We start from the raw sequence: 27,424 nt of genomic DNA on the forward strand, positions 1-27,424 counted from the left end.
AACAGGATTTCATAGCAATGTTGGATGCTAGACTTCCTGGAACCACCATGACTGAGATAGCTCAGAAGCTAAGGAAGGAGGTTGATCTCAATAGAAAGGTTGAGGTCATGGATTCTAGATTATCTGATGTGGAGAATTCAATGGCCAAGATACTTGCTAATCAAGAAACTCAAACTGCTCTGCTCCAACAGTTGGTGGTTGCTCAACTTCCTTCCACTCTCCAACTTGATGCTAACAAAAAGGGGGATAAAGGCTCATCTAGTGAGGGGGATAAACAGCTCAACATCCAAGTCAGCAAAGTAATTGTGGCAACAATTACTTTCACAAACCACCAGCCATGGACATCATTGACATCATAAATCTGGAAACAGCAATACTGGAAACAAATGACAAACTGTTAAAGATTGATGTGGCAGCAGTTGAGAAGGAATTAAAAGAAAAATGGAGGAAAATAGATGCAGAAATTCAACATAAATTTGGATAAATTCAGAAACCAGACAAAGTCTTTAATCATCACTCCCAAGTCAAGCACATCTTTGTGAATGAAATGAGTTTGAATCTGGAAAAGGGTCAAACATCTTGCATATCAAATCTCCAAAAGCAAAGCTAATCATGAAGCCTAAAAGAAACTACTCAAAGTTTTCAGACAAAAATCATATGGATCTTGTGTATGAAACACCCAGGCCAGATGAGAAGAAGCTGTTGGCTAGGCCAATTGCATTTTTCAAGGATCCAGCTGATTCAGCACTTAAAAGAAGAATTGCCAAGATTTACAGAAATGGTAAAGAAATCTGTGTGGTGGCTGGACACCCTCAGTTTGTAAAAGCTAAAAAGGAAGAGAAGGAAAAAATCAAGCAAGAAAGAAACAAGCTGTCTTAGATGCTAAGAAGCTCAAACAAAAGAAAAAGCAAGCTGCTATCTTGGCCAAACTTCAAGCTATAAAAAGACTACAACTGAGATTTCTGCATAACCATCTGTAATTGCTGAATTTCAAGATCAAAAGTGCAAGATGAACCACAACAGAAAAGAAGATTCAGATACTCCACTCCAAAAGAAAATTGGACTTTAGTGATGAGGAAATGAAAGACTACATTCCCAAAAAGTCTACAACTTCAACTCAGACATCAAAACCCTCAATGGTATTTGAAGAATTCAAGGTGGTGGATCCAACAAGGAATATTCATGGTAAGCCCATAATTCCAAAGGATGAGCCAGTAGACTTGGATAGCTTGCCAATTCCTGAACTAAACTTTCCAATCTTCAATAAGCCAAAGAAGACAAAGACTAGAGCAAGCAAGAAAGTGAAGCCTATGACTCTCAGATCCAAGACCCTAACCAAATTTCAATCTGCAGTTAACAAGGGAGATTTGTTATACATTTGTGACATCAAGGAGTTCTCTGACATAAACCTCTACTTAGATGAATTGGAAGAAGTAAGAGGAATTGATGCTTACAGACATCTTCCTGAAAGGCTGGTGTTTAAATATAAGGGAGGAAAAGAGATAATATGGCCGCTTCACAGGATTCTTCTAGAAAGCCAGTCTGTTCTAATAAAGATCTACTCATCTTTCAAAAAGAACTTTGGATACAATGTGACTGCAAGGAGATTAGTTCTAAAGAAGATTGAGGAGCTGAGGAATAATAAAGCTAAAGATGCACTACCAAAAACTCTGTCAATTCCTTCACAAGAAAGAGTGCATTTAAGGCCTTATTGGCTGATGGAATTCAGGGATGGAAATGGAGTAAGAAGATTTTTCAGATTGGAGGACCAATTTAGTATCTCTAACAATGAGACTCTACAAGAAATGCTAGATCTCTCAAAATCTGATGAACTTGAGTTCCACGGACAACTTCAAAATCAGATAGAAGAGAACAACGGAAGGCTTGGGAAGAAATCTAGAAAATCAAGGAAATAGACTTATCTGCTCATGCTAGAGGAGCACCTTGATAATGATTGTGAGCAACTTCTTTGTATACTTTGCTTTGTTTAATTTTCAATAAAAATTGTAGCACTTATCAGTTTTAACTACTATTTTTACTCTATATCTTTAGGATGTTTTGTTATCATCAAGTTTCTCTTAATTTATGGCTACAATTCCAGTAGACATAAATTGGGGGAGATTGTTAGGAATATGTTATGAACTTGATGATAGATTAAACAAAACACCTTAGTAGTTTTAACTTAGTGAATTTTGTAGCACTCGACGGATGATCAAATATAGTCCTGACGGATGATTTAATATAGTCCCGACGGATGACTATTTGACATCTACCGGGTGAGTAGCTTATACAATAATAAGATCTGTAGCACATTTCAGCAAACAACTTTGTGTAGATTCTGTAGGAGCATATGAGTCATGTTGACTACTAGTGGATATGCAGAATAGGTTGATTAATTGTAAATATGAGATGTCTTGTAATTTTGTATAAGTGAAATGGAGTCAAGTGACAAATAACTACCCGACGGATGATCAACAAAGCTACCCGACGGATGATCAACAAAGCTACCCGACGGATAACAAACATGTATCCGACAGATGATCAAATTCAAATATATGTTGACAAGGACAACACAGTCACATGCGTCGAGTGTTTGCAAAAGGAATGTGGCAGCCTGTTTAGCAGGGATTTGAGAACAAAGAAGCATTACCATTTCCATGCTATTATGAAGATATTCAAAGATGCTGGAATTGAGTAGTGGAGCAGCATGAAGTTAGACTAGATGTGTTTTGTTTTATTATCTTATTTTATTATCATGTAAACTTGGTGATATATAAACCAAGTGTAGTTAGTAGAACATTCAACTAAGCAAACACATTTCAAAGAGAAATAAAAAAAGTTGTACTTGTCAAGAATTTCTCTGTAGTTTGTTTGTTCTACTTGTAAGCAGCTGTGAGCTATTCAAGCTTCAAAGAGTTCTCATTCGATATATATATATATATATATATATATATATATATATATATATATATATATATATATATATATATATATATATATATATATATATATATTATATATATATATATATGGTGGATACTTTCAAATCCACCAGAAAGTTTTAAAAACTTGTGTTTTTATTACTTTGTGTTTTGATTTATATAACTACTTCATTCCGCAATCTGCAAATCAAACACTTATATATTTGTCGAGTTAGAACTGTTTTAAAATCTTGAAAAAATAGCCAAAATTACATTCAACCCCCCTTCTGTAATTCTTGTTGTATTGTTTGGGAATAACAAAGTTTCTTCCACAAATTTAGAGAAAAAGTGATCAATCAAAAGGAAGTTCTTGATGCTTTAAAAATTAGGGAGGATAATGATGGGATTCAATCTTATTTCAATGAAAACGCGAAACTCGAGAATTTACTGGTTCAAGAAGAGTCCTACTGGAAACAGCGAGCTAAAAATTTTGGTTAGAGGAGGGTGATACTAATTCGAAATTCTTTCATGCGACAGCTTCTAGTAGGAAAAAAATGAATCATATATCCTCTCTTCAAGCTGATGATGGTCAAGTTGTGACGAAGCACAATGACCTGTGTTCTCTTCTTAAAGAATACTATACAAACGTTTTTGTTGCGCCTGAACAGGAGATTAATTATCCTTCAGCTGAGAATGAAGCTCGAGTATCTGCAGAACAGAATAGAAAGCTGGCGGAGGATCTATCGTTTAATAAATTCACGGAAGCAATAAAGAATATACATCTTGACAACGCAAGTGGTCCTGACGGTTTAAACCCCGCGTTTTTTCAGCATTTTTGGAAGCTTATTGGTAAGGAGGTGTACAAGTGTTGTCAAAAATGGCTCGCGGATGGTAAATTTTCAGCTAGTGTTAACGACACAAACTTAGTTCTAATTCCAAAAAAAGAGAAAGTTGAGGAGGTGAAAGACTTATGGCCTATTGCTTTATGCAATGTTTTATATAAAATCGTTGCTAAAGTCCTTGCAAATAGGCTGCAAAAAATCTTGGCAGGCTTGAATCCTGAAGAACAAAATGCATTCGTTCACAGGTGCAATATTACTGATAATGTCCTCGTGGTATTTGAGCTGATACATTATATAAAAAGGAAATTTAGTGGTGATGTGGGCGATGTGGCTCTTAAGCTAGATATAAGCAAAGCTTATGATCGAGTTAGTTGGTGATATTTAAAAAATCGTATCCAAGCTATGGGTTTCACTAATAAGTGGATTCACTGGATGATGATGTGTGTGACCTATGTCTCGTATTCAATCTCTTTTCAGGGGTCTAATATTGGTCCAATCCTCCCTAAGCGTGGTCTCCTTCAAGGAGATCCGTTGTCTCCATATTTGTTTCTCTTGTGTGTTGAAGTACTTTCACTTTCCCTCAAATCTGCAGCTAACAATGCTTCCATTAGTGGTTGTCGTATATGTTCGCAAGCCCCATCTATTTCTCACCTTCTCTTCGCAGACTATAACTTTTTATTTTTCAAAGCAACGGCTAACAAGGCAAACTCTATCAAGGAGATTCTTAGTCGTTATGAGCTCTTATCTGGACAAGAAGTGAATTACCATAAGTGCAATCTTTTTGAACTCGAATGTTCGAATGGATAAGCAAGCTGAAATAAAAAATATGCTCCAGGTGCATAATGAAATTGGAAATAGCAAATATCTTGGTCTGCCTTCTCTTATTGGCAGATTAAAAAAATCAGTGTTTAATTATCTCAAATATAAAGTCTGGGCAAAAATTCAGAGCCGGAACACTAAATTGTTATCACGAGCAGGTAAGGCTATTCTATTGCGTAATGTTGCACAAACTATACCTGCTTACACGATGTCATGTTTCTTAATCCCAAAAGTGCTTTGTCAAGAATTAGAAAGAAAAATGAACGTTTTCTGGTGGAGTTCTAATTCATCGAATAACAAAGGAATCAAATGGCTTTCTTGGTCACGCATAAGTATGTCGAAAAAACAAGGTGGTTTGGGCTTTCGTGATCTGCATGGTTTCAACTTGGCATTGCTTGGAAAGCAGTGTTGGAACCTTGTTAAAAACCCCGATGCTTTGTTTTTCAGATTGTTGAAAGCTCGTTATTATCTGAACTGCATAGTGCTGCAAGCTGGTAGAACGGGAGGTTCAAGCTTTACATGGTCATGCATTTGGGAAGCAAAAGAAACTATGAAAGACGGATTAAGATTGGTAGTAGAAGATGGGAGGTCCATAAATATCTATTTGGATAGATGGTTGAGAGGAAAGCCAAATTTCTGCGTTGATCAACATTCTAACAACTCCACTGTCAGAGATATTAAAGTCTGCGAATTTTTCATGAGAGGTCGCAAAGTATGGGATGAAGTCAGAAACACTTTAAACAGTGCTGATGATGCTGAGGCTATTTTAGCAGTTCAAATTCCACATAGTACAAGTGACAGGGTAGCCTGGATCCATTCGAGCAATGGGCATTACTCTGTGAAATCGGGCCACCACTATTGGCACTCAACTCATATGAGTGATGAAGGTGTTCAGCAATCTGATGGTTGGGGTAGGATATGGAGACTTTGTGTACCTCATAAAATCAGAGTTCTTCTATGGAGATTATGCCGCAACAATGTCCCGGTTCGCAACCGTCTCAGAGGTAAGGGACTTCTGTTACTATAATTTGCATGATGTGTACTAGGAATATTGAACATCTACTACATATATTCTTTGACTGTATTTTTGCAAATTTTTGCTGGCAACATGTTGGTTTGCACTATGATATGACAGTAGTTGAAAGTGCCCCATAATGATTTTTGCATATGCTAAGCACAGAGTCGACCAATAATCTTATCAAAATAGCTAGAGCGGGGGGTGTGGTGGGTAAGAAATAAGCGGGTGTGGAAAGGGTAAACAATGACTCCAGCAATTGCTATGACTTAGAGCTCTAATCAAATTGCTGACTAGCCCATAGCAAGAAACACCACACGCTCAATCAGTTGCAGGTGGATACAAAGTAGCACACTAATAAGTGGGTGGCTCCGGATATTGGAACCTTGAAACTAAATGGCGATGCCTCAGTTTTTGAGTGTGTTGACTCGTTCTCAGTTGGAATGGTCTTACAGAATCATCAAGAGTTATTTCTTCATGGACGCACCATGGGGTTTGCTCGTAAATTACAGGTTTTTGAAGCAGAGCTAGTAGGCATCATGGAAGCTTTCAAATGGACCTCTGAGTTCCAAGGACACACAATCATTGTTGAAAGTGATTCACTCGTAAGTGTGTAAGCTGTTCAAGGGAACATACAAAATCAGCTGAAAGCAGGGGTGTTAATAGATCACTGTCGTGCCATTCTTAGTAGCAGAGGGTGGGTTTCTTTGAGTTTTGTTAAGAGGCATGCAAACAGGGTTGCTCATTTGGTGGCTAGACTTTCTTGTAAGCTAATCGTCTCCTCCATTGTGCGTTGGAAACTCTTATGTCGGATGTTTGATTTTAATGAAATCTTCCTTTATTCAAAAAAAGTAAAATCCTCCTAGTTGTTATCCTACACTTGTTTCATTAGGAAAGAATGAAATGTAAACGTAATGGAAAGATTAATAAAAGAGAATGCTAATCGTAGAAGAAGATTATGAAAACAGAAAGATATCGAAAAAAGGCACATTTTTGGCGACAATATATGAAGAATAATACCCCGGAGTTCGGGATAAACATGCATCGAAAGGTTGTAGAACTCAATTTTAATTCAGATTTCTAGAAATTAAATTTCTTTCTCTATTTAATTCCACCTCTAAAAGTACTTAATAATACCTCTATAATATTAGTACAAGTTTCATTTCATTCACTCTAATTAATTCTTCCATCTAAACATGGCATTTCGTCCAAGATATATTGCTGGACATATATTGCTGGACAAAGTGACGCCGTGGAACATTTACTGTTCAAACAAGCATCCATTCATGGATATTATCCACTTGGGCTGATCTCCGGTTCTCAAAAAAACAATATATAAACAATAGTTGTGAGTTTCAAACAACACTGACAAAATTCCGAGTCTACACAATAAGTAATCACGTCCATGGCAGCAGTAATTGTTAGTTTCCAATCAACAACACTAAAACAATTCCAGAGTCAACATAAAATATTGAATTACATCCATGGTAAAGACAAAAAAACAACTGAAGAGAGAAAACAATTTAACTCTTACTTAATCAATCTTTATTAGAAACAAGAAGGAAGCAAAAGCCCATGACAAACAAATGCCATCACAATATAAACAATCACCAGCAGCAGAAGTATCAGCATAACCCTGCATGAAAAAAAAACTTAATGCATTAATAGCCGTTTTTTTACACATATTGAAGAGATTATATTAAATTAATCTATAACCAACGTAAATTTAAAATGATTTTAAGAAAGAGATTGGAGCTTGCGCGAGAAAATTCAAGAGAGAACTTCGACAGACCAGACGAGTGAAGATGTAATAATTAATCAATAGTGACATAATATAGCACTTGAACACCAGTATAGTCCTACAAGCTGGATTTTTTCAGTCCATTCACAAACAAAAGTCCCAAATACAGAAGAAACAACAGGATTGAAAAATTGGTTAAAAAGTTCAGAGCCAAGCCCACAAGGCTTTTAAACTTAATACAACAATATAATGCCGCGAACACATACATTAAGGATACTTTATTAACATATACTGGTCAACCAAAATATCATCACAAAACAATCAAGATTGGGAACTTATCCTTGAACCTGAAGTTCTGATGGTTGCTTTTCAGTGTCTGCAGATGTCTTAAATCCTAATTTGTCATCTATCCTCGAGTTTATGCACCATGTACTGTTAGTTAAAATATCAAATTCTGACTTCACAATTTCAAATCCTAATATGTCCATCTATCCTTGAGTTTATGCACCATGTACTGTTAGTGTAAATATCAAATTCTGACTTTACAATATTTCAATCATAAGTACTGTTATTTAAGATATCAAGTCCTGACTTTACACCATTCTAATGATTAGTAGAGCTTAAATCAGAAAAAAGTTTAACCCGGAGTTGAATCTCCTGCACTAGAAAGAGACATGTGAGTTTATTTTATTATCAGGCATCCATCTTTAAGAAGTTAACAATAAAAAATATGTCTGTTGGATTAGTACTTACGAAAATCATCAAAATCAGTGCTTCGTAATGTATAGTAAATATATTATGAAGACAACATTAAATATAATAATTTTAAGGTCAGGACATACGTGAGTTTGACGTTTTTCCACCACACAGTACTTCTGAAACGACGTGTCTGCTTTCTGAAGCGAAAAGTATTTCCTTGCAAATTTTCAGTTTTATCAACTAGCAACTCCAAGCGATCACCTCTTTCTAAGACTTTATCAATATTCTCAATCATGACATTTCTTACCTGTTAATGAGAGCATTAATTAGCCAACTTCCATCTACTTCTAAGTCCAGTAAACATTGAACTTGTCGAGTAAAAGCTCAACAGAAAATGATAGATACAGCTGCCAACAGAAAATTTGGCCACGTACTGGGTATAGCAACTTATATTAATACATTACTTGTATTACTTCATTACAAATAAACCTATATAAAATTATATAGCTTAATCCAGACATGCATTCCTAAAACCTTGCACATCTCTGTTTTAAATGATTGTTTTTATCTACAAAGGCTATTTTCGCTTTATTAAGAAACAGAGTGATGGTTTTAATAAGTTAGTCTTTTAAACAAGTTAAGAAAATAGGCATTTCATAAAGCACTTTTAGAAACTATACAGGCTGCTGTTAACCAAAAAGTGTTCCTGTTATTAATATATTTAAAATACATTTGCTCACGGAAATTGTGGCGTCTGCATGAACACACAAACAAGGTGGGAGCCAGAAAATTGCCTAGCATTTCGATGCCTTATTGCCTACAGTATCTAAGCAAGCTCAAACTTGAGGGTATTAAACAATTTTGGGTTTGAATCTGGTCAAAACAAAATTGTTAGTGACATTATGTGAAGCATCTATCTGAAAAGAGGGGGAACATGTTACTACTTGCACACCTAATGCATTTCAGGTCCAAAGATGTTTAATGTTTTAGGGAAAAAATGATAGTAAGAGATTAGAAGATGATATTTAACAATTATACAATAGTTATGCTTTCTTAGTCTCCAAAAAAATCAGGTAATTACTAACAATTAAAAGGACAATGCAAGTAAAATTGCAATCAAGTAATCAGGAGTTTTTTATTAAATTACGTGATATAATTATTTGAGATGATAATAGTTCTTAATTTTTATGTTTACTATAGAACTCAAATACAAATAATTTCAAGATCTTGCAAACTATACGAAAAATTGGACTTTTATCCTGATTTGATCTCAATTACTATTCAAAGTTTATCGCATTAAACCTCATCCATATTTTGTGCTTTGTATTACTACAAGGATATTCCCTTAATCTCCTCACTATCTGCCTTCTAATTTTGCATCGCATTAACCAACTCCATACACTAACCGACTCATTTCTCCTTTAAGTCGTTTATCCTGTCGGCATTGGGATCACTCGAGTAATATTCCATTTGTTGGCTCATCACCCTTGAAAACTCATCATTCATCGCATAAGCTTGGGCTGACAGAACTGCTCGACCATAAGTCCTCACAAATCTTTGGTGAATGTCTTCCAGAAATGCAAAAGGAATTCGTCCTGTAGAAAAAATCAAAAGCAAAAATTACATCGTTGAGAGAAGCAATAGGCAGGTTAAGAGCAAACAAAAAACATATATTGCCTAATCAATAGCATAAGTACCCAGATATAAAAAAGTAGGCACAGTCTGCAAAAGAACTAAGATCAAATAGTTGTGAACTAATTAATGGTTGTATAACTTGTATTACTCCATGTAATCTAGTTTTGATTAACTGAAATACTTCTCATGCTTTTTCCAGCTGGGTTTTTGTCTATAATATATGTTCACCTTTCACGTACATATACCTACATCCGGTTTTCCTATCTGTCCTTCCAGACATCAATAGTCCAGTGTACTTCTCAAAATCATAGATAAGCTATACAGGCATTGCAATTTGCCACAACATGGAAAATAGTTGGTTCAAACAGGCAAGTTTAAGTCCCCTCACTACGCATTGCTGCTATCCAAAAACTCTAACTTCAAGCGGTTAATTTCTTCATTTCTCAGTCCCTTACTGGACATTTCCGGTTTGGCAGAATCTAGGACTTTTTGGTTCAAACAAGTACTCTTAGACCTTAATTGGCAGCTACTACATTGTGAAACAACTAATTTCTCAATATCATCAGGCGCAACTTCAGATTGGAACGCACTACACAAAAATTGATAAATTTCCGTGCATCTTAGAATGGTATAATAGATTTGAGGTAAGACGCTAAGCAATCAAATACAACACAAAATTCCACAAATCTAAAGCGTGTACTTCTAATTCCACAACAAACACTGATCACAAGGCTCTCTATCTCCGCAAAGCAATCACCTAAATCGACATAAACTCTAAGTAACACCTCAACTAACTCTAACTCCACAGTGAGATCCTAACAACACGGAAATTGCCATAAAACTCTAAGAAATACATCAGCTAACTCTAACTCCACACTGAGATCCTAACAACACGGAAATCACGGAAATGGCCATAAACTCTAAGAAACACATCAACTAACTCTACCTCCACACTCAGATCCTAAAAACAATTAGCACTCAAACCAATCATTATAATTATAGCAATCGGAAATAACGAACAAAATCAGGTAACAAAACATCGAAAAGACGAAAAAGAGAACACATACTTCCAGCATTCTCATCAGCCATACAAAGCACAGTGAGTCCATCAGTCCTCTTAACATGAAAAATATACCGATCCTGCGAATACGAAACATTCATATCATCATTCCCGGAGCTTTTTCGAGTAATTGTCTCGCAATTGCGCTTGCGTTAGTCGTAGTACCGCTAAACTCCGCCAACACAACCGATCCTCTCGCCACCAATACATACAAAATCGCCATCGGATCAAATCAAGTAATCAACGAATAATTGAATTATGATAAGTTATATACATGAAATTAAATAAAGAGGAGCTAGGGTTTTGCGGAGTGATTGATTTGTGAATTGAAGTTAATTAAATTAAAGTAAATGAGTAGATGATTGATGAGCTGGGCTGTTTGTGTGTTGACCCATTCATGAGTGTTGTTGAGTGCTTTTAGTGTATGTGGTTGTATGTATGCTTTTTGTTAATTCAATATTTGATTGTGATGGTGATTGATGTGTGTTTTTTTACACCACATTTGCTGGATTTTAGATGGGGTGTCTGATTTATTTTTCTGAATATTGGTTTCGCGGAGGTCGGCCACTTTAATTTGAAAATCTTCAAAATTCACAATTTTTAGTCAAAATAATAATTTGTACGGGAAATAATGACTCCAAAATCGTTTTAAAGGCGTTAAACTTTCATTTGAAATGACAGAATTCGAGTTGTAAATCTCAAATTTTCATATTTATACTAATATTTAAATATTTTTTATTTCAAATAAAATTCAAATCCAAATTTTTAAACAGTATATATGATTAAATCCAGAATTTTAAAGGAAATCCAATTTTTCAAACGGACTATTACGTAAATTGCAAACTTGATAACATTTCTTTAAAATGAGATAAAATTTTGCAACTTAAATATAAATTAAAATATGATAAATGTCATATATGTGTGATCAGATATTAACATGTGATATATTATATTTGGAAAAAATTGAGAACAATTTAGGGTATATATTACTACTCTTTTTATTTAAATTTGTTTTATGCTTACAAAAAGTTTAATTTATTAATATATATTTTATTACATAGATTTTTTGAAAATAATTAGGCGTGTTATAAAATTTCTCAATTAGCTTTAAAAATTTACTTTCATTCGGGAATTACAATTATATAATTAATATTAAATAACTTGAGTTATGTGCTCCCCAAGACATCCTAATTTATCCGTTTCTGTTTTACCCTTCCCCCTCTACATACAAATACAATTCCGTGTATGCATGCACTTGCATTGTTTATCTTTACAGGGGTTTAATATGCTGCTGAATTAATGTTTTGCTTTTCTTCATCTTAACCTAATTTGTCGAAACTTCCGTACATTCAAGTTCTTCAATTCCGTTCTTACTCCTTACACAACCCCCGACTTCTTTTTTATACACATGTAAGTTTTGCTTATTTTTGTTTTCTTTTAACTTTTTTTTATTTGTATAAATTATTTACCGTTTTCTCAATCTTGTGATAAAAATTTATATGATTTTCACATGTTATGGTATGCATACATGTTCTGCTTCATAGTTTGTTGATTTTGTGTTTTTTTGTATTTTATATATTCTGATATGTATAGTTCAGGGCACTGCAGGGAACTACAACATGTTTATGTTAGCTTAGTTTTGTTCACAAAATATTGACTTGGGGACATAAACTTTTGTTTTTTAAAAAAGGGGTAAGAAGGGGATAGTTTAATTTGTGTTTTGATTTTTGAATATTTTAGCATGTTGTTCTAGTTGACAATTATCCTTCAATAAAAGTAATATCACATCATATGCAAAGATAATTATAATCTCCCTCCGCTACAGTATATTTGTTATATTATTATTTGTTTATCTTTTCAAAAAAATTATTAAACTTTTAATATATGCCATTATACTTAAAATTTGTTATTATGTTTTGGTTTCCATGTAAAATATTTTATTAAACTTTTGGTATATGCTATTCAACTTAAAATTTGTTGTTGTGTTTAGATTTTCATGTAATTTTGTCTTGCCAACTTTGTTAATTTTTAGGTGACTAATATGTTTTGTTTGAAATTTAAAAACATACATGATGTAAATATAAATATATTATTTGAAAGATGATGATCCTTCATCTATATGTAAAATAGAGTCTATATAGACTTGACTTTTTTTATTCGTTAATTCATGTAGTAAGATTATTAATGAAGTCTATCTGCCCAGGCCTTAAGAAAATTATTTATATGACAAGGTTATTCATTTATTGAGGTTTTAATGTACTTGCATAGAGTTCTTTTGTGCTATTAATTCTACTATTGCTTTAAAATCTAAATTTTTTCTTTAAAACACTCTTAGAAATGTAGCTCTACTTTTGGAACATGAGGAGGAAGTATCTGGTTATTGATCACCCTTTGGTCTCTATTTAAAGATATCCTCTAATTTTTGTACACCAAACTAAATGCTGGTATGTCAAAAGGAAGGCATCGAAAGTATAAGAAAAAAACATACGTAAAGAATGTAATTAGAGTAGAAAATGGATTAAAGACTATAAATCCTGGAAATGCCATTGAAAAGTCGAGCATATATCAAAACTCAGATTTTCATACTTACTTGCTGTCAAGTGTTTCCCATTTATGCAGTTCCACCACATTTTTAAATATTGCTTTTCTCAGCTTTTACATTCATTTGAAGTTATCAATTTTGAATTTGTTCTTTCCATTTAATGTTTATGGTGTCACATGCAGTATGGCTGGACAAGTTGCTTTTCATCAACTATCTGCTCCTTCTGAGGATTTTGAGATTGTTTATAATGATGTGAATGCAGCATCAAAAACTCAGTTTAATCCTTTAATTGATCCTGAAACTATAGTACTCAGACATAGAGTTGGCAGAGGTCCATTTGGTGATGTTTGGTTAGCAACTCTTCATCAGACAGCTGAAGACTACGAAGAGTATCATGTAGTGGCAGTGAAGATGTTACATCATATTAAGGATGATAGCATGAAAACGGTCTTAGATAAGCTTTCTGAGTTATTATACAAGACTCGAGGACTAAAGGGTGCATGTTGGCTATATGGTGCATCAGTAATAACTGGAAAGGTTTAATGTTCCTTCTATAGCTTTTGCTGTTTGACTTTATACTGCCACTTTTTGCACTCCTTTAAAAAAGTTGAGTATTCTTCTTAGGTATGCATTGTTATGAAATTTTACGAGGGGTCAGTTGGCGACAAGATAGCTCGCCTTAGAGAGGGGAAGCTCCCACTTCCAGATGTTCTAAGGTGATGTTTGTTTTGTTTGGATGTAGATTTATGTTGTATAGTTTTTTTTACTCATTTACATGTTCTCTTTAATGGTAAATTGAGTATTTTGTGTTCATACTTCTTAGTTTTGGATTTATGACAATATTCGCAGGTATGGAATTGAAGTGGCTCAAGGAATTATGGAACTACATTCAAAAGAGATCATGGTCCCTTAACCTGAAGCCTTTTAATTTCCTCTTGGATGAAAATGGCCAATCAGTTCTGGGGGATTTAGGAGTTCCTTCTGTACTCAAGGGATACCAATGCGGAGTTCAGATATGACTTGTAGACTTGGAACACCAAACTATATGGCTCCTGAACAATGGGAACCAGAAACTAGAGGTCCAATATCCTATGAGACTGATTCTTGGGGTTTTGCTTGCAGCATTATTGAGATGCTGACTGGTACACTACCTTGGTATGGAATATCTGTTAATAAAATATACCAAGCTGTGGTCGAAAAGCAAGAAAAGCCATTCATATCCTGAAGACCTTCCTCCAGAACTTAAGAAGGTTATTATTGGCTGTTTTGAGTACGACTTTAGGAGCCGTCCATCGATGTCAGATATATTAGATGCTTTAAAAGGTAAATATTTAATAATCGTTTCATGTTTCTTTATATAAGCTATTCAGACTCTTGTGTTCCTTTGAGTGTGTTTAAGTACCAAATCATGGGCTTGACCTGATGGCAAGTTGTCCTAGATTCTATGTAGCTGTACAGTGTACGCCAATTAATGTTATACTATATCTTTGTAAATATACTCCATGAGCTTCAAAGTTATATGCTGGAAGCAGAGAGGAGCATCGCTAAATTGAGATGTCGAGATGAACTATCACTAAACAGTAAACAAAGAAAAGGGCAAATAGTGTAAAATCAAATTATGCATGTCAAATACTTATCAGTTTTTGAATCATAGCAATAGATCTTGGCATAACATAACTTTTGATTTGGCAGTTCCAGTCTCATCTTCCTTTAGGTGCCATAATGCACAACCTGAGCCTGTACATACTATGTGTAAGAAGTTTGGGGTTTTAAAAAATGTGATCCTCTTGCCTATGGTAACATACTCAGAAACACTATGCAACTTAGCTTGTAGGTGTCTTGTGTAATCAAAGTTATGGTCTTAAACATTTCTTGAGTTCAATTATAAACTTGTTGTGCTACCAAAGAGATTCAAGGCGGACCTTTGTGTAAATGGTGGTCCACACTGGTAATCAGTGGCTACTAGTTTTCCCGTCCAAAGATCTGTTACATATTGAAATTGTCAAGTACTATCTCAAATCCACCCACGATTGCGTAGGCATTAAATCTACGGTTATTATTCTGCCACCAATTTGGATAATAATTATGTGTATTGAAGCTATGGATTATTGTATATATCTCTGCTTAAAGTTGGATTTCAATTATTTTTTACGCTTGAACCGCCCCAGAAATTCTTGAAACCGAAGATATCAAGGCTAAAACATGAAAACACCAATAATATAATGTATTCCCTTGTCGGCTGCAGCACCTAGTTTCACTATATAATATGTGCTTATTGCTAGTTTGCTACATTGTCACGATTAAACAATATTACTTGCTTATGTTCATCATTTGTGCTAAAAGTTGCATAACTTGCAGTGCCCAGAATGCAATATCTTCTGATAGAGGCAGAATAAATCTTGATTATTTTCAAGTTGGGGACATGGTGCGGTCTAGAAAACTACCAAACTCTTGCAAGCCTGAAAAGATGGATGTCCCAAAAGGGACAGTTGTGGGTTTGGAGCGTGATTCTGATCGAAGTGGGTTTGTTTTAGTTAGGTTACATGCTAAACATGACCCTGTAAGAGTTCGGGCATCTACACTGGAGCGAGTGACATATGGCTTGGCAGCTGGCGATTGGGTAAGCCTGAAGAAGGAACACGAGAAGCACTCACTGGTGGGTATTCTTCATTTCATTCATCGTAATGGAGCTGTAGGTGTTGCTTTAATCGGGTTGGATACTCTGTGGAAAGGTAGTTGTACAGACCTAAAGAAGGCAGAAACTTTTTGTGTCGGTCAGTTTGTAAGGTTGAAGTCTAATGTTTATAGACCACGATTTGAGTGGCCTCGTAAAGGAGGTGCTGAGTGGGCGACAGGGAAAATCTGTCGGATACTACCAAATGGATGCCTAGTTGTAAACTTTCCTGGTAGATTGACAATTAGGATTACTGAAAGAAGTAGTTTTTTGGCTGATCCAGCTGAAGTGGAAGTGGTTTCTTTTGAAACATGTCCAGACATTGTGAAAAAGTATCAGCATCTTGAAGATTTTCACTGGGTTGTAAGGCCTCTAATGATTGCTTTGGGGCTTTTTACTGCCATCAAACTGGGATCTGTTGTTGGGAAGAGTACCGGAACTTCAAAAGTGAAGAAAGACCAGAAACTCGTATTCCAGGAATATAGCAGTCAGATATGCTCTCAGAAGGTTAATGGCCAGACTGCTGATGGCTTCTTCCGATTCTCGCTGATATAATCTTCATAGAAGGTCCTAATACTGCTTCCACTTTGATGCTTCCTTAGTTGAAACTTGAAAATATTGCATTTGGTCCTCGCAAATATCAGACTCTGCAGACAGTGTCTGTATTTTTAAAAACTGGTTACTTTAGTTTATATACACTGCCACACTCCTAATGCATTTCAATTGCTGAGAAAGTGTTGGGAATTTTGATAAATCTTCCTTGTCTAGCATGATCCATTGCATTTAGATAATCTGGTATTTAAAACACGAATTGCAGTTTGCCATAGAAGTATAAACAGCCAATTCCAATGTCTAATGCAAATATTATTTGTTGTTGCTGTGTATTTCTGTTGTCTTTCTGGGAAGATCAGAAATCTGGCTAGCAAAATCTGTTGAATTAATTATATTTAAAATCTTTTTTTTGGAAAGGAAAATTTTATATAATAATTTTACACAATTGTTGAATATAAGAGATTAAATTGCAGCTGTTCTGGGAAAAAAAGAGAGGTTAAATAATTAATTTTTTTGTCAGGAGAGGTTTAATAATTTTGTGTATCGTGTACATGAGAATTGTTTACTGAAAATTAAAGGATGGGAATGATCTTTTTGTAGTAAAACTAATAAGCTAAAAAAAAAATTGACAGAATAACTAGCCAATATTAAACCCGGAGAATCTAGATATTTTGAATATAAGAACAAGTCTAATTTTGAACTTGAAAGTACACATACTTACTTTTTAACAGCAGTCATTATAAATGACCATGATACGTACATTATTGTAAAATGCTACAACATTTTCGATAAGATTTGCCAACATAGTTGCCGATTCTTCAAAAAACATTTCACTAAACTGTAAGTCCTCTGAACTCCCCCCCCCCCCCAGGACATTGTCTTTTGTTGTTGCTCTAATAGCAATCCCCCTTTTCTAATTAGAGAAACCTAAATTTCGTTGGAACAAAAAAGGCCCGGCTAGGTACTTACCAGGCCAGGCCACGGGAATAAAAAGGGCCCTTTCGAACAAAATCAAAGCAAAGGGATCTTCTTTCTGCTTTTTCTATTGATTCTTTCGTGACTTTTCCATAATTATATATATATTGCATACTACTTATCCAGGAGGTAACACTACGTTTACAAAAGCTGTATTGAAGTAGCGAGTATATGCATGCATAAATGCTACAAAATTTTATGGGTAATAGCGCCTATATGTTGGTAAGTTCCTCGTTGGATACAAATTGAACCCACAATGATGATGCGGCGTGGGTGCAACACATTCTATATGACTAGATATACCAATGCTCGTTCTATGTTCATTTCTCTATAGACTTGTTTTGTACAATAGGTTCCGAGGGTTGTTCATCATTTGTATCCGATGACATGTTAATTTTCAGTGCATAGCGCATAACTGTGTTCACCTGTTTTCTTAAATTAGTATTGTCAACAAAGATATTTGTGAGCAGATCCCGCAATGCCTGATTAACCGTATTTGCGCCATCATCAGAAAAGTTTTTATTGTCGGTTGTAGATACACCATCATCGTCTTTAGCTAATAGCTGCACCTGGTTCAGATTTACAAAGATAAATTTTACCATATATAAGAAAAAATCATGTAATAAACACTAGGCAAATCAAGTATATAATACTGAATCCAAGTTGCTTACTGCATTAGTTGCCAAGACAATAATTAATAAAACTATAACAGAAAATGATTATAATTTATTAACAGGGATTGACGGTTAAAAATTCGTTTTTTAAAGATAACTAATGAATTCTTCTTACTATTTGCTCTCCCCATAAAATGATAGGGCATCTAAAAGGGAGCTTTTCTTTTCCAGAAAGAAAAAAAGAGTTTGTCAATGGAGGAGCTGGATATCAAATTATTCAACAATTGCAGTTTTTTTCGAGCGATTACACTTTTAATATTGTTAACCCACGGTTAAGATAATTAAAATTACTTTCCCAGTTCTGGTGCATTGTAACATAAAAATTGAACTATTTCCAATATCTTATTTTGTAACAATGTAAGAAACTGGAGATAGATCAAAAATTATATTACATCGAAACCCCCCTTTAAGTGATGTTCATAATCTTGAGACCCGGGAAAAGTATTACTATAGAGATGTAGAGGCTATCACGTGAGAGGGGGTTTTTTCATCAAAAAAAAAATATATTGTGTTTTAGCCACTTAATAAATAAAATATACATAGTTTGTTGGATTTTCAAAAGATTAACAGTATTAATAAAAGCTAAAATATTTACAAACTTAATAAATATACTTATAGTTATGGTAAATATTATTATACTCTTCATTTAAAATATAGTATTTACTATGATTCACCGCCATTTGAGTTGCCATTAGAGAAGACACTTTATAATGCCTCTATGGGAGTAAAATTAATTACACTGCGAAGACTTTTAACTATTCTTACTTGTTAGTGTTCGTAGTTATAGCATTCTCTATGACATAGTTGCTATCTATTTGTTGACCAATTATACCTCACTAATCTCTTATGTACCCTTGTCATGCATTAGTTAGCCGTTAAACATCCTTAGAAATAGATTACAAACTATACCAGGAAGATGCCAAATTAACCTAGAGACGAGCATAATATCCGACCAAATCTCATTAGCCACTCTAATTTAAAAAGTAACTTGCAAGTAGCCAGATATAGTTTGTTACGAGATCTGGATATTTAGATTACTAAATCTTTATATAATAAAAACAAACAACCAAAAGAAAATTACAGTATTACAGTACAAGGTTACAGAATACTACCTCAGAAAGGAGGAGACTGGCGCGATTGTCAGACGCTTGGAAGTCAAAGGCAGCTGCTGGTGATGAAGGATTTATGACTAGCTTATCTTCATTCACAAAATTTATGTTGCACTCTTGAAGTCTACTGTGAAGACATTCATATTGATGTAGCAACTTCCTTATGGCAGTATTTGCATGCTCACTGTTTTGTTTTTCCTGCTGAAGGAGTTTCTGGAAAATGAACAAAGAGATTTGACAATAAGGCAAATTAGACTTCAACAGATGTTACACAAAGAAGTTTCAATTATGAAATACTGACGGTAGGTTATGAGCGCAATAGACTAAGGTAATTTAAAAAGGGTAAAAGAAAAGAATATATAGAACGATCATCGAGTCTAGAGTTGGATACAATTCAAACTGTGACATTCATAACTAGTAATTGCATGTTTTAAAAAGACATTCCTATCCTTGTAAATACGTACTCTCAATATGCGTAAAAAAATCACAAATTAATACTGTAACAATTTTTAAGTATGATTCTGCATTGTATTTCCTATATTAGAGTAATAAACTACCTCAGCCTCAGATTTTTCCTTAAATGACTCACTAAGCTGCCGCCTGTATTCTGCTTGTGAACTTCTGAGAGATTTAATCTCTTTTACAAGAACTTTAATATCTGCTTTTGAATTCGTTTCTAGCTCCCGATGTTGTTTTTGTAATTCAACAAGCTGTTGTTTAGTAGCATCCAGCTCTCGCATCATATCTTTCCCTTGAGTAGTGTAATCCTTAACCGACTCCGAATCTGCCTTCTCATCCTGAATATGATTTGCATTAAAATCATTAGATCAAGTTATGCATCTAACCAAGAACATTTTTAAATAGGTAAGGAGAGCAGCATAAAAGGTAACCTGTTGAGATTTCAACTTCAGTTCCATTTCGAATGAGTTTCGCCTAAGTTCCTCCATTTCCCACTGCATTTGGGTGAGTCTTTCCTTTTCAACTAAAACAGCTTGTTGAAGATTTTCTTTACTTCTTTGTTTAGTGGTTTCCAGTTCCACTTCCAAATCCTTGACCTATTCAGTTAGAAATTTTAAGTCACTGTAGTATTGTAATTTGTCAGATGTTATGGTCTACAGGCAGGAGTTTGACATAATAATCTGTTAAAGATTCAAAACAATATATGAATACTGGATTGCTCGATTCTTGTAAAACAAATAATGTTCTCTCAAATAAGCCTGTATGTGTGTGTGTGCGCGCGCGCCAACTAATCTATAACAAAACCTTGCATATAAGCCTACTACGGCAATAATATGAAAGTAAAGCCTGTAGACGTAAAAACTGACAGTAAAAATGTTTTAAAGATTAAATGTGCTTCATTAAGTACATAATATAGAGCAGATACTGAGCGTAGTCGTTTTCATAACACAATTTATGAATGTTTTCGATCGGGACCTTGTTCCGTAGACAGTGCTCTCTGATCCAACTGCAAACGTACAGAGTTTGTTTGAAGCAACAAAAACCAATCATGGAGAAACCTATTAAGTGAAAAAACACAAGTGCTCCCAGGGAAGCTCCATAGTCTTTTACATCTCTTTAGAGTAGTGACAAAAACTTCTAAAAGCGTACCAGTTTTATAGCACAATAAAAATAATCTATTAGTCAGACCACATAAAATAAGTGAGAGTACCCCAGTTCTTTCTACCTGAATTATAGAATTTGGCTATCATTTCTTACTCCAAGCAAAATGAAATTTACTACTCTTCTACATGCACACAGTGCTCTTACCAATTATCTATACTTTTATGGCCATTGGACAAAAAGAACCTAGTGAATGAGCATAAAGTTTCTAACCTGAGAAAATAAGATTCCTACAGTGAAATTATAATTAAAAAAACTATAGTCATCCAGATGCAACTCAAACTTTCAAGCCCATTAAAGCGGCCTAGATCACAAATTGCAATGTAACTATAGAATTCTCCTCTCTCTAAGCTACGGTTCCTGCCTCCGTCAGACAGTCTACAGTGTTACTTACATACTGGTCCCCTTGACCAATAAAAGCAAAGTAGAGTCTGAAAATAGCTGTGTGGGGCTTAATATTGATCTATGAAGCATCATAAGGTTTTCACTAACATTTAATACACTTTCACCAGTTAGTCACTACCAAAAGCATGCTTCACTTCTTAAGCTTATAACAGCTATTAAACCTGCTTGCCTTAATATTGCAAAAGAACCTTCATAATAACCGATGACACATGCAAATTTGTATGCTGTTCATGGCATTTTCGCCTAAACACAAGTACTTCCTCAACTCTACATTAGGTTAACTTATAAAGCTCAAAAGCACATCTTGAAGCAAAGAGAAATTCCACTCAAATTTGTGATAAAAGAATATATAAATATATATGCCAAAAAAGGCAATGAATCACATATTATAAATCTATTTCATGGAGGCGGAAATAAAGGGTGAAAGATACTTCCTTTCCATCCTTTTAACGGTATTTTAATATATAGCGTGTTGACAATTTGATACTTTACGAGACCAATTAAAAAAATCTGATCCATATAAATTCATCAAGACTGGTAAAATGATTCTGGAAATATGGGGAAAAACATACGGAAGAGAACTGACGATCATGTGTAACACACCTTTCTTGTTAGGTAATCTTTCACTGCTACTTCTTGGTTTAACCTCGATATTAGATCCTCCAAGTCCGTTCTGGCAGTTACTAGTCTCCTCTGCATGGTAACGAGGGCCCTGTTCATGATCTGCCGATGATCCAGTGGAAGCATTAATTTTACATCACTGGGAAATTGTAATTCCGAGTCAGCTTCCATGTTGTGTGAGACTCCAGAACCTCTAGGGACGTCAAGGGAGCCATCATCCAAGGTATTAGGCCCTGATAATACACTACCTTTTAAGGAGCTCACGTCACTTCCAATACTCTCACTTGAGAAGTTTCTAGCATGGTGAGATGCCTTATTATGATCTGGCTGAGCCATATGTTCCAGGGCATTAGCTCCAAAATAAGCACTTTTAGAAGCATTTCCATTGCTCATATTAGTAGTTACAACTTTAGCCTTTACTGCATTTCCTTTATTCCTAGGAAGACCTTCTAGCTGATCTAGGATAGCTTGTCCCATAAACAACCCGTCATCTATATTAGACATACCATACTTCATTAGCCTTTCTATTGGGTCAGTCAAATCTTCATCCAAAGACAACTCTTCTATACCAACTTCAGAACTATAATCTTTGCCCATGCTTGATGTGCCAACCTCAGATGCCTCATAAGCAGTATCACTACCATAATCAGATGTGAAAGATGCACTAACAACGGACTGAATCGAGCTGGACTCTGGCTGAAGTGACAACATTGGATCGTCTACAGACGAGTTTGAATTCCCACCATTCTGTTTTTCATCTTGAAATGCTGTCAAAAAAAAAAAATAAGCATGCATTTATTTCATCATGATCTTCAAATAACATTGAAGCAAGAGGACACATACAAGACCTAGCTGCAGCTTCTAGTTCAAGGAAGGATGCCACAACTACACTCCTCGATATATCAATGTCCGATAGCAGCTTTTCCATCCACACCTCCAAGGAGCTACGTCGCTGCAACACATACAATTTCTTGAGAATAAAAGAATGAACAGTTCTAATGTATAATATTTGATTTGAATTGAGCCCCACTTTATGTAATCTAAAAAGTAAGTGACCGTTTTCCAGAGTGATTGACAAACTACCTCTTCCAAAAGTGCTTTAGTTTTTATCCGCAGTAGCCCCTTTGGTGGAGCTGGTGGTAGAATCTTCCTCGGAAATGCTTTTTTAAGCTGTAACAATGAAAAATGAAAATTAGCCAAAATTTGATTAGATTTTCACTATGTCAGTGTCTAAAGATGACCAATGCCCGCTAATTTTTAACAAAAAAAAAACATAATTCTCTTCTAATATATAACAGGAAAATGCTCTTACTGCAGCTAACAACTTCATGAAATCATTAAATCTTCTTAATACTCCTCGCATAGTCGTAACTCCTTGGGGTGATTGTATGCCCACCTGAACTCTGTAGAACTGTCCACTGCAAATGTTAATTAAACATACAGAAAGTTGAAACAGTGATAACATGGATTTAAAACATCAAAATTTCAGATAACAGGCTAGCTGACATATCAGGACAATCATTCGTAAAGCACATATTGGTGGACCAATAACAAACTTATCTTCACAGTACTAGTGGTTTAATTATTCACCAGATCCCAACCCACCCCTGCCCCTACCCTAAAATCCTGAATCAGGGACAAGGAGAAGTAACAAGTTTAAGAAATTTCAAGAAATGCAATATTATTATACAATATAAGGTGACTACACATCTCAAGAAAATACAACAAGCAGTAGTACACTGTTTCACTACTGAACAAAGCAAAATTGACGATGATTCGCTTGCTGCCAATACTACTATAGAGTTACACAGACAAAGAAGGAAACTAATTCAGTCATCTGAATATAATCTAGTTTTAAAAAATTAAAGCTTCGGTTAATCAGAAATCCAAATAAGCAAAGCATTTGCTGATCATCTAACCTTTATATGAGACACACAGCAAGATAATCATCTATGTCTTCTAAATAATTAAATAACTGTGCCAAGTCCCAAAAGCATAAAAATATCTAACCCTTTACAATATTATATAAGGGAGATTCATTCAATATACCACTATGGGATCTGATTCTCTTGATTTTGGGAGGACGGCCCATGAAGGTATTGTAACACAGAAACTCCACCCTGAGCTGGGATCATGTGGCCAAACAGTGTCACGCCCACTCTGCACAAACAAAGTTCAGAACTTTATTAGTAACAAATTTAATTATAAGTGAATACTGGTTATTAAGTTATATTTATTTTGGAAATATAGGATCACGTATTCTTTAAATTAAGCAGAAACGTTATGAAGAATAATTGACGTAAAACCTTGTGCATATTCATTGACGTAAAACCATATGCAAACTTTTCAAACTTAGCATCACGATTATGTTATTGACATTGACCAGCATAATTTTCAATCAGGCAGTCACGTTGCAATCCTTGTGCATATTCATTACGCTTGCAATTAATTCAGTTATGTGTGACACGAAAATGTTTTTGAGTTTTAGTAACCTGGATCTTCAATGGTCAAATGTAATAACAAGCTATCTTGTAATGGTGTCACGAATTATTATTAGTTTCACCACCTTTTACGGAACTGAAAAAAATAGTGGGTTTCAAGAAGAAATAGTCTCCTATATGCACTTGCAAAGGAGACAAAAAGGAGACAAAGAGGCACTTGACCGTTTCTCGAGCATCATTGGTATTAAACCCTTAACAGCTTTTCCCCTGAACTTAACTTTAATCAACAAAATCAAAAGGTGTATTCTAAACAAATAAGATTGTCATTAACACATACTTGTGCAGGCCATAAAGGCGAAATACATGGGTGTCTTACCGGCGTCCGTTTAGCAAATTAGGTGTTCACCTATACAAGGCATATATACTACATATTATGTATATAAATTATTAGTGATTATAATAATAATTATACTAGTGCAAGATTATAGAATGAAATAGATTTAAACTTTCATTTGTTTAATTTTAAGACTGTTCATGAATCGTATGAGTATAATGGCCAGATCCTAATGCTAAAAGTCAACAAATTTTAACACTCGTGTACGAAAATAAGCAAACTTAAATGATATATTAGAAAAATATTTAATATATGCAGTTGAATGTCTGACCTAGGTGTTGCCTACACGAAGCCTAACTCACCTAACCTATTAAAATCAGCGCCGGATGGATGCCTATCCAATTTTTACCGCCTTTCCGCCCAGGCGATGCCTTGACAACTACGTTAACCATTTTTTACCGCCATTCCGGCGATGCCTTGACAACTATGCGTAAACATGACGTGGTATGCTATATCCTACAACACTATGCCTCCAGTAATGCTAATCAGTAATATTTTTTAAGGAATGTATAGAATGAAATGAACAATGCAAATCTAACTAACACAAAGACCATATTTATATTACCTATAATGTTAATGGGGAAAAGAAAGAAATCCGTGATGTTTAGAGGAAGAAAGGCTACTATTTAAGAACTCATTAATTGCTCCACGCGATCAAGCGTCTCCTATCTAGCATCTCCAAAATCCTACCTTTGTACCCTCCTGAGTTAAAATCGAGGACTCTTCAATTTCTTCAAGAGAATTCAAGTTTCTCCTCAAATCTTTAGGAACCTCCCCTCCCTCGATTTTTGTGAGCATTCCCCTTCAGCCTCCCTACTCTTTTAAGTGATTTCTATCTCTCTCCACTCCCTACCGTACACTTCTACCGATAAATTACACTTGTACAAATACAAAAACAATAAATATAGACCGAATACAAGAAACATTGTCAAAAACAACACACTTATTTATTTACAAAATTCCATAAATCATACTCAAACTACTAAACACCAATACAAACTCATGTCAAATCATCGATTATCTCATCGAAACTAAGGACACTTACTAGCGATAAACCTAACAACTTCAAGAACCAAACAAACACACTTAACCAACTTCAAAAACAATAAATAAAGTCCGGGTACAAAAAAAACATTATTAACGCCAACACACATATTAATTTACAAAATTCCGAAATTCAAACTCAAACTACTGAACACCAATAAAAATTACAAACCCACATCGAATCTTCGATTATCTCATCGGAACTAAAGACACTAACTACCAACAAACGAACCCAACTTCAAGAACCCAAAAAAACACAAATGAAGCAAAATTGAAGTAAGTGAGCTGAAAAACAAAGATCAAAGCAGAAAGACCATAGAGAATGAAACTTTAAGAGTAAAGAAAGATACCCAATTGCGAGGAGGAGGACTCCAATCCATTCCCATAGGTAAAGGTGAAGTTCCATCGTGTCTGTGCTTTGGAGGGCTTCTCCGGTGCATTATTCCGATCGGATTGTGAGCAGTATATGTATATGGTTGTATGTATAGGTGTAAGTATTAATTTGATGGGAAAGAGGGGGTTTAGATGATTAGATCGAGACCAACGAAGAAAGCAAGAACAACGAACAAACAAAGGAGTAGTTTGAGGTGGACAGGTGGAGTTTGTACGTCAGGATGCTTGGCCTTATTTTTTAATAAAATATCCCAATAAATCTATTTAATTTGTCAAAAACATCCCATAAATTACAAATAATTGGTTCAACCCAATAGTTTTAATTTTTGAATTATGTAATTTTATTTACATTTGTAATATTATAAATAAATATTTATTTTAATAAATTTTAAGATTAGGAAGAATCAAAATCTAGACCTAAAACAGTCGGGAATAAACCTTTACATGTTATTATTTCATTAAGCTTGGGATCAAGTATTTAAATTTGATGTAAATAAATATGTAAATCAACAAATAATATATTTACCTTTTTCCTCTAAATTTGGCCCCAAAATAATTTTATGACTTTTTACAAGACCGCATAAACTCCTGTAAGTCACCATTCATCTTTCTAACTTATATAGCCTCTCACTAGATATTCAAAATTGAGAAAATATCCAAAATACCCATATTTCAGCATTAACGGCCCAAAATACCCAGATTTAAACTATATGATCCTAAATATCGATAAAATACGTATTTTGAAAAGGAATATTAAATTTTATAAAAGATACGCATTTGTCAAATGCGCATCCAAGAATAAGCATTTCAAAATATGCGTATTTGAACTTTTTTTTAAAAAAAAATTTACAAAAAAAACGTATTATATAAATGCGTATCTTGTCTTAATTTTTTTATTTTATTTTTTTTCAATTTTTTAATTATTGGAATAAAAGAAAATATGCGCAAGTGTGACGTACGTATCCCGTGATTCATATTCTAAAAATACGTATTTTTGAATACGTAATTTTGAGTTAATCTTGAATTTAGGCATTTTGGGCCATGACCACCAAAATTCTTACAAGATATATAAAATAATAATGATCTATCTTATTCAGTTTTCTTATATTTAATTCTGTTACTAAGAAGGTTAACTCAGCAGGTACAACGAATTTGAGATGACATTATTTACAAATGTATAATTTCTGAATAGTTAACATTTATAAGCAACTGAAAAACAGAAAACAACCAACGACTTCCTTTTCAAAT

General features: G+C 34.5%; 1 protein-coding gene and 2 pseudogenes across 3 annotated transcripts; 1 reads left to right on the forward strand and 2 right to left on the reverse strand.

The window, feature by feature from the left end:
• Positions 1-6,914: 6,914 nt before the first annotated feature.
• Positions 6,915-11,197, reverse strand: LOC141695192 (vesicle-associated membrane protein 711-like; annotated as a pseudogene).
• A 791-nt stretch (positions 11,198-11,988) lies between these two features.
• On the forward strand, positions 11,989-16,771 carry LOC141697966 (protein KINASE OF THE OUTER CHLOROPLAST MEMBRANE 1-like; annotated as a pseudogene).
• Positions 16,772-17,514: 743 nt separating this feature from the next.
• LOC141698197 (PX domain-containing protein EREL2-like) lies at positions 17,515-26,393 on the reverse strand. 3 transcript variants are annotated; one of them, XM_074502846.1, is made up of 10 exons: positions 26,134-26,393; positions 23,954-24,064; positions 23,217-23,315; positions 22,988-23,074; positions 22,748-22,856; positions 21,887-22,671; positions 20,149-20,313; positions 19,816-20,055; positions 19,262-19,471; positions 17,515-18,038 (listed from the first exon to the last, which is right to left on the reverse strand). In XM_074502846.1, the coding sequence occupies exons 1-10, from the start codon at positions 26,221-26,223 to the stop codon at positions 17,796-17,798; spliced, it is 2,139 nt and encodes a 712-aa protein (XP_074358947.1). In that variant the 5' UTR covers positions 26,224-26,393; the 3' UTR covers positions 17,515-17,795. The 3 variants fall into 3 exon arrangements, with proteins under 3 accessions (XP_074358947.1, XP_074358946.1, XP_074358948.1); XM_074502845.1 differs by having other exon boundaries at positions 17,516-18,044; XM_074502847.1 differs by lacking the exon at positions 26,134-26,393 and having other exon boundaries at positions 17,516-18,044; positions 23,217-23,322.
• Positions 26,394-27,424: the final 1,031 nt, after the last annotated feature.

The sequence above is a fragment of the Apium graveolens genome, chromosome 11 (genome assembly GCF_009905375.1).
Source record: "Apium graveolens cultivar Ventura chromosome 11, ASM990537v1, whole genome shotgun sequence".
Lineage (NCBI taxonomy): Eukaryota > Viridiplantae > Streptophyta > Magnoliopsida > Apiales > Apiaceae > Apium > Apium graveolens.

What these genes read in the sequence shown, in the direction of transcription:
- LOC141698197 (XM_074502845.1), bottom strand. Translation starts at nt 26,223, where the DNA reads ATGCACCGGAGAAGCCCTCCAAAGCACAGACACGATGGAACTTCACCT. An exon ending in GAGAATCAGATCCCATAGTG is followed by an intron (nt 23,316 to 23,953) that starts GTATATTGAATG and finishes TGCAGTGGACAG; the next exon opens with TTCTACAGAGTTCAGGTGGG. An exon ending in AGAAGCTGCAGCTAGGTCTT is followed by an intron (nt 22,672 to 22,747) that starts GTATGTGTCCTC and finishes TTTTTTTGACAG; the next exon opens with CATTTCAAGATGAAAAACAG.